The sequence below is a fragment of the Euprymna scolopes genome, chromosome 24 (assembly GCF_053919585.1).
Source record: "Euprymna scolopes isolate OS-2025 chromosome 24, ASM5391958v1, whole genome shotgun sequence".
Taxonomy (NCBI): Eukaryota; Metazoa; Mollusca; class Cephalopoda; order Sepiida; family Sepiolidae; genus Euprymna; species Euprymna scolopes.
The window spans coordinates 58,831,457-58,849,194 of record NC_136505.1 but is presented as its reverse complement, the minus strand read 5'-3'; the positions used below and the strand labels follow the sequence as shown (position 1 = coordinate 58,849,194).

Sequence of the window (17,738 nt, the reverse complement as noted above, 5' to 3'; positions counted from 1 at the left end):
TTGTAGAACTCGAATATTTTTCTGTCAAACTCAGGAATATGCATGGAATTTTAAACGGAACCCTTTCCCATTGGGGTAGTATGTTGTCGTTCCGTCAGCAATTATTGGGTAGAATCCGAAGTAATTCACAATTGCATTTTTGAGTGTCGCTCTCATTGAGGATTGAACCTTCACCCTCTAGAAGAAGAGTTTCATTTAGTATTGAATTTTATCGACTGAAAAGGTCCTGGATATGACCTTAAACTATATCCGATGGTGAGGCTCAAGCTTGCGGGTTTTGGGGAGTGTGGAACCACCTCTTAATTACCATTGCTCCCATGACCATTCTGACCCGGAGTAGTAGTACCTGTTAGGGTCCCAACTATGGGTTAAATAGAAACTGACTTGAAAAAAAAAATATATATATATATATATTCTATTAAAAACGTTTTTTCCAAAACCACTAGATTCGGCATTAAATTACCTTAAAAAGGTTGATATGCCGTAAAACAACCAACCATCGACTGAAAGATTCCCTGAATTCGACAAGACACATTTGAAAAATGTCGGAGGTTACATTCGCTGAAACTCAAAAATAACACTCAAAATGAGAACCGTAGTCTGAATAATCTGAATAATATAAATTATCAACCCTCATCTCAAAAATTCAGAAACTTGATTGACGTACTTTGTATGGGTAATATAATCAAGAGTTTTGCTCGACCCGCTGCTCAAAATACTTAATTTCTCTTAACACAATAGTCCTTCTAATATTTCTGACTGATTGCTATGTAGTCCAGTGAAAATGTGTCTGAACCTCAAATTGCTAAGAAAGGTTTTTAATTTGCATATTGAGCATGAATAACCTCTCTTTCAGATAAAAAAAAACACAAGTTACCACAATTAAACCTTGCCGAAAAGGGTCAACAGCTACCATCTTTAAAATCCAACTTAACAATATTCAAATTTCGAGCCATAACATTTCAGACATTTCCTGATAAGTATTTCCATTATTCTTGACAATTACTGACAAAAATAAAAAAAACCATTGAATTCGAAATAATTTTTTTTTTTTTTTTGTGCATGAAAACAACCCCTGCCATTGTTTTCATTCTTCTTTTTCTTATATGGATATAAAAGGTATAAAAATAGACTAAGTAGCCTTTTTCAAGGCAACAATTTTCACATTAATTCCTGACATTTCATAAAAACATAGGTACAAAATAAGTACAATTTACAATAAAGGAATGATCAAGTGGTCGAATGCTAGAGCAGGGCTCTTGCATAACACCACAGAACAAGTTGATGAACGGAACAAAGAACATTTCTTGTCAAGAACTAGTCAAAAGTAACTTCAAGATCTAGCTGTGGTGAATTGATGCAGTATAGCATTGAACAATGTACGCAAGTTGTGGAATTGTTTCACCAAAATCGGGGATCAATTCTTTTCACTCAACGATCTTATCGGCGGCATTTTCATGTAAGAAATAGCCCAAGTTACAACACAAGTCGAAACATTGTGCGCTGATTTGAAGACGAAAGAACGAGTCTATTAACAAACCTCAAAACCCTGCAAGAATTGAAGGAAAGCATCAGGAATGAAATAAGGGAGTTAAATCGCAATCCAGAGATTCTACAATATGTCGTGAATAATATTTTGGAAAAAGCGAAGCTGAAAATAGACTACATTTAAAAAAAACATTAATTTTCATAAACATTGCTTGAATTTTTTTTTTAATTTTCCAATGACTTAGATTGTGTTTAAAATTACAGACAGATATGAAAAATAAAGAATCTATTGAAGTTCTAAATTCTTCATTGACTTTTAGACACCCAGTATAAAAATGATAGAATTAAAAAACAAAAAAACTTTCGCGTTTATTCATTTTACATTTGTTGTGGTTGTTTATTTATTTTATCTTTATCCTTTGCAGATCACGTCTGTCCCATGGGCGAGACTGTTTAAATCTGGCGCCGTGTGGGCCGTCATTGTCGCCCATTTCTGCTATAATTGGTCAAACTACACTTTGCTGACCGTGTTGCCTCTTTTCATGAAGGAAGTTTTGTACTTTGACATCAAAACCGTAAGTTGATCACTTTTATGTTTATTTGGTAACAATTTATTATTATTATTATTATTATTATTATTATTATTATTATTATTATTATTATTATTATAATAATAATAATAATATAAACATTCGTTTACTTCAACTGGCAAAATGAAATTATTAAAATAATTGTTTGGTGTTTCTAATCTATTAGGACGACATTTCGGAAATCGTAAACCTGAATTTCACATGAAAACAATGGTATCTATGTATTCCTCGTATTTTTAAGATGATTATATAAAAAAAATTACGAAAATCGATGAAGTAGAAAATTATTTATTAAAAAAAAATAATAAATAGAATTTGATAAAAAAAACGATCGTAAGACACAGGAGAGTTCAAAAGGGAGGTAATTTTCCGTTTCGATTTAAACAGGATAGCGGCAATTTTTCACCTGCTACCACGATTAAAGTTTTCTTTTTTAATAATTCAGAAATATTCAGATAATTTCAACTGCACAATTTTGAAGGTACCATTGTAACTTATTAGAATTGACAAAAAAAACAATTGAAACCATTGTGTTTATCTAAAAACTCTATTTATCGATTACAAAATCTAGTCCCAATAGTGTAGAAGCGCCAATTGTTTTTCTAAATCATGTGCAAGCTGCTAAAAGCACCCTTTCCTAACTTGACATGGTTCAAAACCTGCTTGGAAACCTAGTAAGTGATGTCCAATTCTCCTCCTTGCAACTTCTTTCTCACAGAAAAGACGTTTTAGTATATCTCTACTTTATCGTTATATTCATGGCAATGGTTCGAGTACGCTTCAATCTATGGTCTTCCTACAGAACATTCACAACAAACACTCGCCTACCTACACTTATTGCCAACAGTTTCCCTCACTCTCTGTCAGTGCCTAAATCTCAACGCAAATTCCATAAACAAGATTATTTGCTAGAACTTCCCACCTGTGAAACTCTGTACCGCGCTCCTGCTTTCCAGCTCACTACAACATAGTCGTCTTCAAGTCCAATGCAAGCAAGTTCTTGTTGAGCCGTCTCCTTAAATAATCAAATTCTACCCAATTTCGCTATTGGTTACCATGCCTCGGTCTCTCGGTGGGCATTTACCCTTATCCTCGAGTGGTCTCCAGGCCTTTATAAGTGGTGAGTCACTTATAAAAAAATAAAAATAAATGAATTCACTTTGAACAATTTTATATTCAATTCAATAATTTAGGGCTGGATTTTCCTTGCCTCTAAACTTGAGCAAAGCACGTTCAAGAGAGGTGCAGTTGTGAATTATATAACCTTTGTTTCATTATAGAATTTTTGCAGGTATTCATACAGGGTGTGTCCATTCTCTCTTGAGACTAATAAAGTGATTAGATATTCGTCGCAGTATGTAAATCATAAAAATAAAGAGTGGAAAGTGGACCTTTTGTTTACGTTCATCAGCCTCGTAACTCTCTAACGAAGCGGTGCGTTCTTATTGTAACAGTGTCGATGAACGGGAAAAACAGCAGCCGCATTTAAAGCACATATGCAAATTGGCAAGTGTGCACGTGCTAGCGTTACGAGAAGAATAAAAAAAAATAATTTAAAAAAAAAGTACATCACGTGGGCTCGGGAAAGATGGACGTGTGAAAGAAAATGAGGGCAAGAAAGCGTTGGCTAGGGTCAGTGTCAGTTAGAGAGGAGAGATACTTTTAAAAAGCACATGTAATATGGAAGAGGTTTAAAGCGCGCGCGTGCGTGTGTGTGTGTGTGTGTGTGTGTGTGTGCGCGCGCGCGCATGGAAAGACTTGAAAGATAATGAAATGCACTATTTTGGAAGAACCACGAATAAATGCCTTTCATTTATACTTCAAAAAATATCTAATCATATTTTTATTTCTTTCCGTGTTTTTTGTTTTTTCCTTTACTACGAAGTCTCAAACAACGTTCAGGTCTGAGGTTTGATATGTAGCGACATAATTAAAAAGTAACGACCACGTTACACTCTCGCTTCCTTTATTTTGTCCTTTAGTCCTCACACTCGATGAGCGATGTTTCCGACACGAGAAGAATTGTTATATTCTGAGTCATCCATCTAATATTTATTGTTGGTTATTTTTTTTTTTTTTACTTTAAAGTAGTAATATTGTTTGTGTTTTTTTATAGGGAATAACTGCTTGTATAAAATGGCTTCATGCTTTGTCTGGAAAGAGATACATAAAAAAAAATAATAAATAAATAAATAGATCATTATGTTTTGGAATTAGATTTCAATATTATTTGCATGTTTCTTTGTTTTTGGACTATTGTAAGAATTTTATATGCGTCTTCAGATCTGCATGGAAAGCTCTGTCTGTCGGTCACTTATGCTTCAGTTTAAACTAGAACGTTCCTGGCTTAATATGCAGATTGAATTGGCGTATCTAATGCCGTTCATGGGCCAGCCTAGCATCTGATATTTCTCTTTATAAACATGTTCAGAGTTTGTTTTTTAATCTTTTCTTATCTCCTTTTTATTTCTTTTCGAAATAACTAGTGCTAGGACAACATCATATTCTTTTCATTGTTTTGACTCTCGAGTGTGTATCTGTTAATATCTTATATGCTTTTATATAGAGTGATGTGGTTCTCGGTTGATTAACTGTGTCTAACTGTGTCGGATATATACTCGAGAGTCCAAACAATGTAAAGAATATGTTGCCATAGCCCTAGTAATAACCGGTGATTATTGTAATATCTTTTTTAAGGTGTATCGAATAAATTATATTTTTTATGATATTATATGATTATATATTATAAAATGTGTATATGCGTGTTGAGGAGGAGGAGGAGAAGGGGTGTAAAGATGCTATAGCAATGCAGGAAACCAGTTGTTGAATTGATGTGATGTATGAACAAAAATGAGCAAACGAAAGAAGGTTTTGTTTTTTTGTTTGTTTGTTTTTGTTTTTTTTTTTGTTTTTTTTTATCTTCGTATATCCATTTATTTTTCAAACACAATTGCAAATACAGATCGGTATATATGGACATACCGTTTGAGATAACCGGGATGGTGAAACATATATAAATTTTTTATCGTGGTAATTTTTAATTCCTGCAGTTTTGTGATTTTTCTAGTTTTAGTTTAATATCAGTGATATTATTGTATATATAATGTAAATCTTCATTATCAGTGATATTATTGTATATATATATATATATATATATATATATATATATATATATATATATATAATTATGTAAATCTTTATTTATTGATACTATTATTATTGGTACTCTTTCCCTTCTCTTACTTTTTTTCTTTATTTCTCTTCCCATCTTTTCCTTCTTTTCTTTTTTTCTATATGATTTTCCTCTGTTTTCTCTCTATTTCGAAACATACTTTACTCCCGCCTCTTTTTTGCTGTCTACTCCACATATATTAAAGGTCGTTATCTTTTTTTATTCTGAATGACACGTGATATGACTTCCTGATATTTTTTTTTTGCTTGTAAATTCCTAAATAATTTTCATTATGAACTAAACTTTTGTACAAGCAATATCGCCTGAAGAGGTCTCTAGTTACTCGCAACTGGCTGACCTAAACATGCCCATAAATGTATAGCGACATATATATATATATATATATATATATATATACGTTTAGATAAGTCGTTGGTACCGTCGGTTACAAAAATCATAATTGGGGACCGTTTTAGATACCCATAACAAGCTCTCTTCAGCCGATACTCATCTGTTTTATAACCGGGAGTGGAATCATATAGATACCTTACGAGTTCACGTTTAACTCTCGTTTTGTGAATGATTTAAAATCCAAATAATAAAATTAAAAAAATTTTTTAATGTCCGTTTAATGTTTTGGATGCTATTCCCCACCCCAAAAAAGTTATAAAACAGATGAGCATCGGCTGAAGGGAGCTTGAGATGAATATTTAAATTATCAGGTTTAAAACCGACGGTACCGATGATTGATCTCATCTAAACTGCCTGTAAATAAAACATAAATAATACGCTCTTGTTTTCGGATTTTTCTTTATGATAAAGCACTCTGTTGGATTCATTTTTCCAAAAAATATAACTAATTATATATATATATATATATATATATATATATATATATATATATATATATATATATATATATATATATATATAATGTGTGTGTGTGTGTGTGTTAGTGTGTGTGTATTATTATTATATAGTATTCCAACGTCATAGAAACAAAAAAGGAAAAACCAAAATTATTTTATCTTTATTTCAATTATCCCAAGAAAAACGTTGATAAATATATATTGGGGTTTCCTTTTATCATCTCTTGTTCAAATAAGGTGACTTGCCCCTTAAGTATAAGGGACTACTATTTGGGACCATGTCTAAAGTAAAGGAAGTTGAGCAGCAAGATGTCAGTTCAAATTACATTTAAACTTCTGTATATTATTACAGTCAGGGAAGCAAAAAATAGGAGGGTAATTCCAAAGTATAACAGCCCGAGAAAAGAAACTATTAAAGATGAAGGGGTGAGATTTTGCTGCTCATCAGGTTAATGAAGCGTATGTACGTCACGGGGTATTAAGTGTTATAGCACCTTCCATTAAATTACTCGTAAAACCGACACAGAGATGCAACACTGTGGAGATAGTTTGGGACCTATTCAGTTGGGGACTCTTTTGGGACCCTGTTTAAGAGGGGGGGTGCTTGCACCAACCGAAATGTCGTAACAATACGCCATACATGGGCGAATTGTGGCTATGTAGAGATATAGTATACTCTCAGATGTGAGTAATATTCTGGCATGGTAAAAGGAGCCTACCTTCTTTGCAGTAGCCTAGGCAATGTCCTCAATGTATTTGTTCCAATTCATGTTGCCTGTGAATGTTGAGTCAAGGATTTTGAACAATGAGCTCTCATGTAGGGAGTTATTAGTTACAGCACTCGCTGAGTGAGAAGGTTTCTTGCAATTGTTAAAGGAAATTATTAAATTATGATATAAATCATGAGATTACAAGTCTTTAAATTTGGCATCAAAGTGATTTTCAAAGTGTTGGAATTTCAATTTAGTTTAGTATTAACATTTATAAAAAGTATATATTGTTTACATTACATTTAAACTTCTGTATGTTAGTACAGTCAGGGAAGCTGAAAACATGGAAGGTATTCCAAAGTCTAGCAAGGAAGAAAATGTTAGCGTAGAGGACTTTCTGGCATCTAGGGATCTCAACAGTTAAGAGGTGAGATTTTGCTGCAAAGTTTTGGATCAAAATATATCTGCAAATAACTCTAAAATATTATAGAAATCATCTCATCCACCCCATCCCGAATTTTGAAAATCTATGTTCTTGTTTACATTCCATTTAATTTTCTTTTTCTTCTTCTTCTTTTCAGAATGGTCTGATGTCTTCCATTCCTTACCTTGGGCAATTCTTTGGATATTGTGTCATTGGTTCCATTGCAGATTATATTCAACGGAAGAATCTTTTGAATACACGCAATACACGCGTTGTGCTACAATTCATCTGTAAGAATTTATAAAAAAAATGTTCTATGTTATTTGTGTTAACCAGAAGTTATTCCAGGTGTATCTTGATGCCAACTAATGTCATGAATATAAGTACATCTGGGTATTTCCTCCTGCAATGTTCTGATTGGCTGGTTAAGCAATAAATACTGACTGGTAGAGACATTTAACAGTGACGTCGAAAGGTAAACAAACCTCTCCACTTCGACTACGATACTCGTTCAGACTGCGACTTGCCAGATTAATTAGTTAAACTGAAGCTAGAACGTTTAGTTACTTCAAACGATATATATCATTTTCCCGGGATCATATCAGTGGCGGCGAAAGGATTCGAAACCAACTCAAAAGTAAAAAAAAAAAAAGGCTAACAAGTACAAAATTAAATTTCAAATGAGAACTAAATCGTAACATTTCGTTCATAGGAAAAGCATATATCGAAAATATATGTACTTCCTCGTTCACAAAATCTTTTCGGGTTAAACTTGATTGTACTGTTCAACTTATGAGAATTATGAATTAATTCATTCTGTAACAAAGTTAGTGTCCTTGAAAAAATAAGACGAAGCAAACATAAAATTCATTATAATTTTAAAAGCGAATTCCCTCGCGTTTTTGTTTCAGAAGGAATCGTCTATGCACGAAACCAAAAGTTCATTTTGAGTTAAAAGAAAATGTCAACCGATCTTTAAAATCAAAAAGAAAAGTATCATTTTCGACATTAGAAATTGAAATAAATAAGGAATTAGAGAGGGTTTTTTTTTTTTAATGGCGTAATTTATAAAGTCGGTTACTCGGAGAGGGCGTGGCCAACAGTATAGAGAAGAAAACTGAAAAATCGGAGCATGCGCTTACTTTTTGAATGGACTGAATAGCTGTTTGAAAGACTATACATATCCTTTACTATCTCCAGAAAAGATATTCACGAGATTAAATTATAGTAGAGTGTTTTCAAAACTGGATATGTCTGACGCTTACCTTCAGCTTAAAGTCGGTGAAGAATTTCGAAGTACCTGACAATAAAGGAAATTTTAAACTTAACCGTTTCTATTTTGATTGAAGGTAGCTCCAATCCTATTCCAGTAAATAATGAATACAATGTCGGTGGGTATGGAATATGCAATCGCATATTTGGATGATATTTTGATTAAAAATGAAATGCAATAGGATGGCCAGATTAGAACAGTATTTTAGAGAATTGAAAAATACGAAGTCAAACTGAGTTCTGAAAAATGCGAGTTTTTCTTAACGAAGATAAAATTTTTAGGGTAAATTATTAACAGTTAAAAAAAGGTAGATCCAGAAAGAGGCTGAAGCAATTAAGATTATGCCCGCACTGGATAACGTTGCTAAACTGCAGGCTTTCTTGGGATTAGTTAGTTACTATAGCATGTATCATAGAGGTATATGATATGAGAGCGCCGTTAAATAATTTAATTAAAAAAGGGCACACGCTGGATATGTTCAAAGGAATGTGAACAGGTTTTTAAAAAAATCAAAAACTATTTGGTAGCAGACCAATCATTTGCACATTCCGAACACAATAAGAAAATCATTGTAGCGACGGACGCTAGCAATGGGGGTCTAGGTGCTGTACTGCTTCCCACATTCGTGGATGGATCTACAAAGCCAATAGCACATGTCTTGGGAGTGTTGCTGCCAGCAGAACGAAATTAGAATAAAATTGAAAAATAGAGATTAGCAATAATTTACGCTGTAAAAACGTTTCTTAGATTTGTATATGGAAGAGGGTTTATTCTGAAAAAAAAAAGATCACAAACCGTTAATGACGATTTTTTTTGTTCAAAAAAGAAGTTATATCAACGCACACGGCAAATCGACTACAATGTTAAAGTATAGTTCTATTAAATTATAACCTTCAAATAGAATATGTACCGTCAAAAAAAGGTAGGTCACGCCGATGGGTTATTAAGATTGATACCTAAATATTCGGAACCATTCGAAGAGACAGTTATAGCAATGCTTAGAGACGAAAGTTAATTGTTGAGTCTGTTATGCAATACGATGAGAGAACTTCTGATCCCGCTAGAAAACGTGAAAAAAAACGGCAGAGAATGATGGTGTAACGAGAAAGATAAAAAAAAAAGAGAAATAGTGCATCACCTTTTTTCCTATTGGTGGCCGCATATTGTTATACGCAGGTTGTCTGAAGATATTGGCTTTCTGAGACGAAATGCACCTAACATTGATGTTTTTTTTGTTGTTTTTCTACTTCCTTTTGCAAAACTTAATTATGTTCTACAAAAACAACAACCCACCTTTTCCCCCTTTTTTTTTTTCTTCCCATTAACCCTTTCTCCGACTCCATGACTGGTTTCCTAACTTAAAATGTGCCAAATATTAATACTATAGCCCTTTTCCCTTCCCATTGCAAAACTCACTCATGTTCTGCAGGACAGGGGAAAAACGATAAAATCCACTATAAAACAACCAAACCAAACACTTCAAACTAGCGATTGAAGATACAAAAAAATTTGAAGAATAAAAACTTTCTACCAAATAATTGGATGCAACATGAATACTATTTCCAAAATAACTTCGAAAAGTATTGATATGCCGTAAAACAACCAAAACCAAATATACGCAAATGCGACTACACTACAGAGGAAAATCCCCAAAGAATTCCACAAGGCCTATACAGGAAATCTTTAATGCGAGGTTATACGTATTGTGTTCGGATAGACCAGGACGTAAAAATGACAGTGAAACAATGCAGAGGATGCTAATTAGTAGCAAGTGATCCTCCGATAAAACTTAAGCCATGACTAAAAATAGATCTCTCATAGATGCGATTGCGCATCACCTATGTAGGGCCTACAGATTGATAATATTATTTGATCATAGTAGACAGTTTCACAAAGTGACCAGAAAATGTTAAATGCAAACATCCGACGGCAAAAAATACGATAAATGCACTTAATGACATTTTTAATCGTTTTGGACTCGCCAAGACTAGTCAGCGACAATAAAACGCAGTTAACTGGAAACTAAGGGATACTGAAAATCATTGTCAATTGAGCACGTAACAAAGCCAGTTTCCCATCCAAGATCTAACAGAATGGCAGAAAAATTTATGGATACATTCAAACGAGCTTTGAAGAAGAATCAAGGCGTGGGCACAAATGAAAGAAGTATTCAGAAAATTTGGGCAGTTTACAGAATTACGCCAAACTTGAAGACGGCGTCACGGTTATCGCCAGCAGAATTAATGTTCATAGACGACTAAAGTTCATAGGCCAGGAGACAGTTTTCTTCCAAATCTTTAAGACTAGAAGAATGTTTTGAGAAGAGGAAAGCGTAACGAAAACACCGGACATGTCATATATGATATTAAAGGAAACACATTTCCATGCAAAAGACATTTAAATCAGTTGATCCACATGGATACTATAGAGGTCAGGGAAAGTACCGAACAGAAACTAATGAAAATACTATGACATTTGAATTTCCTGTCCCGATAAGTCAGAATTCTTCAATGTTCAGACCCTAAACAGAGAAAATATTAGAGCTAAAGTTTCACAGGAAATTTTAGATGATGTAATGAATATAAGTACATCCGGGCATTTCCTCTTTTTTCCTCATTATTATGATTGGTTGGTTAAGTCATAAATACCGGCTGGTAGAGACATTTGACAGAGACATCGAAAGGTACATAAACCTCACACTATGGTTTCCGCTTCGTCTACGATACTCGTTCATACTGCGACATACTAGACTTATTACTTGAACTGAAGCAAGACCGTTCAGCTACTTTAGTTGATTAGGAGTTCTGCCCGATTAAAGCTGACGTAACGAGAACATGCTACCCCCGTGAATCAAATAATGAGTTACAGGCAAAATTCCGTCCCGAGTTTGATAAGATATATCTTAAGAGGGTCGGAGGTTGCATCGACTAAAACGTTGTGAAAATAACAACCAAAATGAGAACAGTAGTTCGAATAATCCAAATAATACGAATTATCAGTGTTCACCTAAAAAATTCAAAATCATAAATCCGAAATTTGAAAATTTATTTTTTTTAAATAAATAAATATCTTTATCAATCCTTATTATATATTTTTTTATTTTTGATGTACTTCAATTTATTATCTTGACAAGTATTGACTGAATCCTCTTTTGTTCATCCGCAGCTTTTGTTGGCACAGCCGGTTTTCTGATCGGCACAAGTTTTGTCAAGTGCACAAACGCCATGGTCGCTGTTGCATTTCTCTTCTTCGCCGCTTTGTTCATGGGCTTAAGTGGAGGTGGTTTCTTTGTTAACCACGTTGACATAGCGCCAAGGTGAGTATTAAAAAAAAAGCACAATATGTCAAAATTACTACTGATATCAGGTTGGTGCAAAGGTTTTGCCGGTTTGTAGAAGGGCTATTTTAAACCATTATAATTTATTTTATGCTATATTGTTATTAACCATTCGTTTGCTTAGAACAGGGGTCTCTAAAGCTTTCAAACGATGTGGGGGGAACATTTGCTGACTTTTTAGAGATACGCGGGCCAAAAACTGGCCTGAACGTGTTTTATATTGTTCGGCTCATTAACTTTGCTTTTTAGTGAAACTCGTTCTCTAAAAGCGCATTCTTTTAATCATTTTATGAACCAAGAGAATAAACACCACATATTTTCACACATTTTATTTATTTTTTTTTTTTTAAATATTTTTTACGTTTTCCATAAGAGCTCCGCAGACCGGATTAAAGACTTTGGCGGGCCAAGCCGGGCCCGCAGGTCGTAGTTTGTAGAACTTAGAACGTTCCCTTGGACTCTTTGAACTGTCATTCTTTGCAAACTCATAATTTTGTATTCTTTTAACAAGATGTCAATAAAAATTATGCATGTGTACTTTGATATGAATTGATTTGCATATCAATGAATTAGCTGCTTTAAAAAGACGTTATAAAAGGACTGTTGGGTTGTTGGGAGCAAATAGAACAAAACGAATGTAAAATAAGATTGGAAGACTGTACACTCTTTAACCCTTATCCTTGAGTGGCCTCTTGGCCTTGATAAGTGGTGATGCCTATGTAAAAAAAAAAAAAAAAAAAAAAGCTAATTTCGGCAGAAATGTAAAGTTCATACGACCGATGCAATGGTCGGATTTTGTGAAAATTCGTCGCGAAATGGAGAGATTAAAATACGATTTGGGTAGGACTTTGTGAAAAGTGTCGTTGTCGTGAAATGGAGAGGTCAAAATATGATTCGGGTTGAACTTTACAAAAAATTTTATTACTTAAGTATTACTTAAGCATATCACCATGCTTGGTTTATAACCTTTACTTTTCGATTATTAAATTATCATTCATATTTTCTACAATACTATCTATCATGTTCACCAGATAACAACCGTCAATAGTCAACATAATGAGTCATCTTCCATCATAATAATGCTCGTTCCTAAACAGCACTGTGAGAATTTGGTTGGGAAATCTTGCTACATCCTGCAAAAAGCTCCGTCCCTCCGATGACAAATATAGAATTTTTTTTATTTTTTATTGCGGACTATTATCCTCATCTTTCTTAGATGTTGTTTCACAACATTTTGGCCAACTATTCCTCTGGCCTTTGTCAGATGGTAACCGTGACGGGATAGGAACTCTGAATCTCCTGACTACATTCGCGGCAATTACTGCCATCCATAGTTGTTGCCGTTTCACCGCGTTTTTGGCCAAGTAAGCCTCTGGCCGGCTTAGGGTAGGATTGAAACCGCTATTTTCAGAATTCTCACCTTAAACCGCAGAGATTCAACGTCTCTATCAACTGCGCCACGGGCCCTGAAGGGCGATCAAGATTGGATTTTTTTTTTTTTTTTGTCTTATAAATCCACGTTTATTTATTATCTGATCTTCCATGGTTGGGTCCATACCGAATAGTATATATATTATTTAAATTGGAATTCTTTATTGCGGTGAGAATTATTTATTGATTTTAAAGATGAGGATAATAGTCCACAATAAAAAAAAATTTGATAAATAATACTCATCTCACTAATGAATTAAAATTAAAGTAATATATAAATATCGAAAAGTTGGCCCAAAAAAATCGGCCGTTTTGTACAAGGAGGGGTCGTTTTTTTTTTGTTTTTTTCGTCGACATTTGTGCAAGTCATCGTTTTCTTTCAGATTGGCTAGGCTTAATTTTAACGCCTCCACATGGAGACATCGGCTAAGACGTTACGTTTCCTTCACTTTCTTTTCCTCCCTCGCATTACGGGTTCGAGCCTGCCTGTCTGCCTGCTTACTCCCATTTTTTCTCTCTCCGCCCAAACTGCCTACTGTTGTTTCGTCTCCCCCCACCCCCGGGGAATTTTTTAATCCCCCCGGGCAACGCCTGGGAACCCCGCTACTACCAACTTTTTTTAACACCTCTCTCCACCCGGACTGCCTACTGTTGTTTTTATCCTCTTCCTCCGGGTACCTTCGTTAGTCTTCTAATATATAAAAGGTAAAGTGTGTGTGTGTGTGTGTGTGTGTGTGTGTGTGTGTGTGTGTGTGTGTGTGTGTGTGCCAAAACCTTTCGACAAATCAGTATCGTTTTAAAGCTCGATCCTTTGGACGACAAATATCGAAAATTGGCCAAAAACATTGATTCCTTCACTCTCAACTGGACAGTTTTTACAAGGAGGGGTCGGTTTGTGTGTCGACATTTTCGCAAAGTCATTGTCTTGGTTGGATTGACTACGCTTAATTTCAACAGTCGGGACTTCCGGTCGCACCATGGAGATATCGGCTAAGACGTCACATTTTTTTTTTTTTTCACATTTTTTTCTTCTTCGCGTTACGGGTTCGAGCCTGCCTGCCTCCTACCACTTTTTTTAACACCTCTTTCTGCCCGGTTTGACTACTATTGTTTTGTTCCCCCCCCCCTCGCTACTACCACTTTTTTTCGGGGTTCCTTACCATCTACACACACTTGGACAACGCCGGGCACCCCCACTAGTTCGTACATATAGCAAATACTGACTGAACTGGTCGCGGATGGTCTAGTGTAATTTAAAATCAATGCTTGAAATATTGTATTGTTTTTTGGTCTGTTTGAAATAGCGTTGTCGCAAATTGAATGGACGCATCTTAAGAATGAATTCGTTCTCGTGCTTTTTTTTTTGTTGTTGCTTGTTTGTTTTTTGTTTTGTTTTTTGTTTTTTTTTTACTTTTAATTGTTTTTTGCTTTTTACAGTTATGCGGGAATTTTATTTGGAATCACGAACTGTATCAGTGCCCTTTCTGGATTTCTTGCACCTCTCGTGGCAACAGCTCTAACACCAAACGTAAATGCATTTTCATCTTTTCCTTTTCTTTTCAGCGTTTTTATTTTTATACATTACGTTAGGCGGCCAAAGTCGAGGTAATGGACGCCACCAACATGCTTCTTTTTCCAAGATAGTGGTTATCCTCGTCTTCATAACCCTAAACAAGCACTTACAACCCGCTGTTTAAGACTCTTATCAGAATTTCATTTCTTGTTAAATATAATTAATTTTGTATGAATCAGATTATCAGTGTTGGCATTCGTTTCCTCGGTATCTTTCTAATTAGAATTCCTTCTAAAAAGATATCGGGCGGGACCATGTGAAGGTTGCCAACATCCCTAAGTGAAAGCGATTCCTGTGGAACGAACTGTTTTTCTATACAGTTTATTTGTAGATTAAGTTGAATTTGAAGGAGGATTTTTTTATTATATTTTTGTTTCCAAACAGTTGTGCAAACCTCACTTAATTTTGGTGATCTTTAAGTACCAGTATGTCAACGCAATTATAGACCTATTTACCAAATACATTAACCTCTATTTATAAAAATGTTGAAGGTGTTCAGTTTATCTGAAGTGAAAATCCGGTCGAGCTAACCTGTAGTATAATTAATCTAAAATCATGATTGATGTTTTGGGGGGTGGGGTTATCATGGAATTTAATTTTCTGGTAATTTCCACTTACATTTTTACGAAAACTGCATTTTAAATGTAAGGTTACAAAGTATCAAAAATTTAATGAAAATCTGACTGTTAGTTGCTTTTTGCTAGATTTATTGGTGCTTATTCAAAGAAAGGTGACATATCGATATTTTAAATATGTCCTTTTAACCAAAAACAATATTACTTACTAAATAGTCATGTCGAAAATAGAAATATATTTTTTAAATTTTTTTTTTATAACATTTTCACCCCAAACAAGGCACATTGCCACTTTGAAGTAGGGGGCTACTATCAGGGACATAAGCTACAGCGGTACTATGTAGGGAGTTGGGCAGCAAGATGTCGGTTCACGTGACCATCCATTTTTGTCCCCATTCCACTCCAGATCGGAGGACATGCTCTAGTGTGTCTGCCATTTCTTTAGATATGTGTTCATTTGTTTTCCTGTCGTGTCTGTTATAGAGCGTGGTGTCATCAACATATATACCCATCTCACAAACAATTCTGCCAGAGAGGTCATTTATGAATATTAGGAGTAATAGAGGTACAAGGTAGACCCCTTGAGGCACTTCCGCATTTATATCATATTTTAGATGTACGACCGTCAAGGACAACCTGGATTTTTCTCTTATCTAAGAAGGATTTAATTATGTTAAGTATTTTTCCAGTGATACCGTATGATCTGATTTTCTTGAAGACCTTCGTGCCATACCCTGTCAAAAGCCTTAGATATGTCTAGAGCTACCGTTCTACCCTCCCCTGCCTTATCCAGTGAATGGTATATACGTTCAGAAATTACAGTTAGGATGTCTGCTGTGGAACGGGCCTGCCTAAATCCATATTGTTGGTTGATCAGAAGATTAGTATCTGTAAGGTGATGGACCAGAGCCTGGTAAATTATGAACTCAAATATTTTGGGAAAAAAGTGGGAGGAGGCTAATGGGGCAGTAATTTACTGGGTCGGTTCTTTCGCCAGAGTTCTGGAAAACTGGTACCACAGAAGCAGTTTTCCAGCAGGCAGGAAAGCAAGATTCATTAAGGCATTTGTTGTAAAGTTTAGAGAGAACTGGAGCTACTTCGGCGGAGCTTTTGTCTTTTAATAGCACAGCCGGGATGAGATTAGGTCCACATGCTTTTGAAGTGTCAAGATTTTTTATTGATGGCATACACCTGAGAAGGGATGATTTTCCAATCGTCTAGTGTGGCGTCTGTCCACAAAGAAAAGTCAGGGATGGGGGTGGTTTGCAGGGTCCAGTGTAGAGTTGGGGCAAACCGACTGGCAAGCATGTTAGCCTTCTCGGTTGCTGAGCAAACAAGCTCATGATTGTTGGATAGTGGGGGAATAGTTGATTGCCCATTATTTACTACACTGTTGTAGATTTTTCAGAAGTCACGGGTTCCTAGTTTCTGTGCTTCGATGCGTTTTTTGGTGGTTTCAGTAAATTATCTCTTAGCTGTCGCTATTTCTTTCTTACAGTTACTTCTGACTTCTATATACTTCTGTCTGTTTGAACTGAACTTATGTCGGTTAAATCTGTGGTATGCATGCTGCCTTTGCGCAATGGCAGCTGCACAAGTAGAAGTAAACCATTGGGGAGAGTGGGGTTTACTATAAAATTTCCGCGCGGGAACATGTTCTTCAATTGCCATTTTGAACTATTCAATGGTCTCCTTGGCGCACTGTTTAGCAGGAAGTGAAAAGATATTTCGCCATGGGGCGTCTCTGAGTAAATCCCTGGTGGCTTCCCAGTCAGCTTTTTTATAATATCTCGTTGTTTTGAGCAGTGGCTCTTCGGTTTTGGTTCTAGAATTTAGGGCGATTTCAACCATTATCACTGCGTTCTCGAGTGGGCTGTGGGCATTCGTTACACAATAATCGGGAACTGTTGTCAGAAATAGATCTAGAAGTGAGGCATGTTGATCTTGCTGATCTGGGAAACGTGTCGAAAATGTAACCGTCTGAGATAGGGAGTGAGATATAGAGAAGCTATGTGTTGTGGTAGCAGCTGCGTCTGTGTAAGCAGAAAATCCAAGTCAGTTGCTGTGGTGGACATTGAAGTCACCAAATACATGAGCTTGTGCGCTAGTGTCGAGGGAAAGTGTTGTATCTATGCTGTCAGAGATTTTGTTTGTTGGAGTACAGTCCTGGGTTGAGGGAGAGCGGTAGAGAAAATAAAAGTAACTAATGTTGTGTTGCAACTAAATTACATAAAGGCTTGATCGTCCGATTCTAGTTTTGTTTCTCTAGTCAAGGGGAGGGTGTTACGAATATAGA

At 35.4% G+C, this 17,738-nt stretch overlaps 1 protein-coding gene across 6 annotated transcripts in view; it reads left to right on the top strand.

Annotated features, from left to right (window-relative positions):
• Positions 1 to 17,738, top strand: part of LOC145246736 (sialin-like) — a 254,509-nt gene that overhangs the window by 161,045 nt on the left and 75,726 nt on the right. For all 6 annotated transcript variants that reach the window (XR_013863157.1, XR_013863158.1, XM_080108493.1 and 3 more), the window contains exons 8-11: positions 1,914 to 2,063; positions 7,411 to 7,543; positions 11,692 to 11,842; positions 14,732 to 14,822. Coding sequence is in view for 4 of the 6 variants with exons in the window: in XM_080108493.1 (XP_079964619.1) it covers positions 1,914 to 2,063; positions 7,411 to 7,543; positions 11,692 to 11,842; positions 14,732 to 14,822 (525 nt within the window). In the remaining 2 variants the exon portion in view is untranslated. The remainder of the gene's footprint in view (positions 1 to 1,913; positions 2,064 to 7,410; positions 7,544 to 11,691; positions 11,843 to 14,731; positions 14,823 to 17,738) is intronic.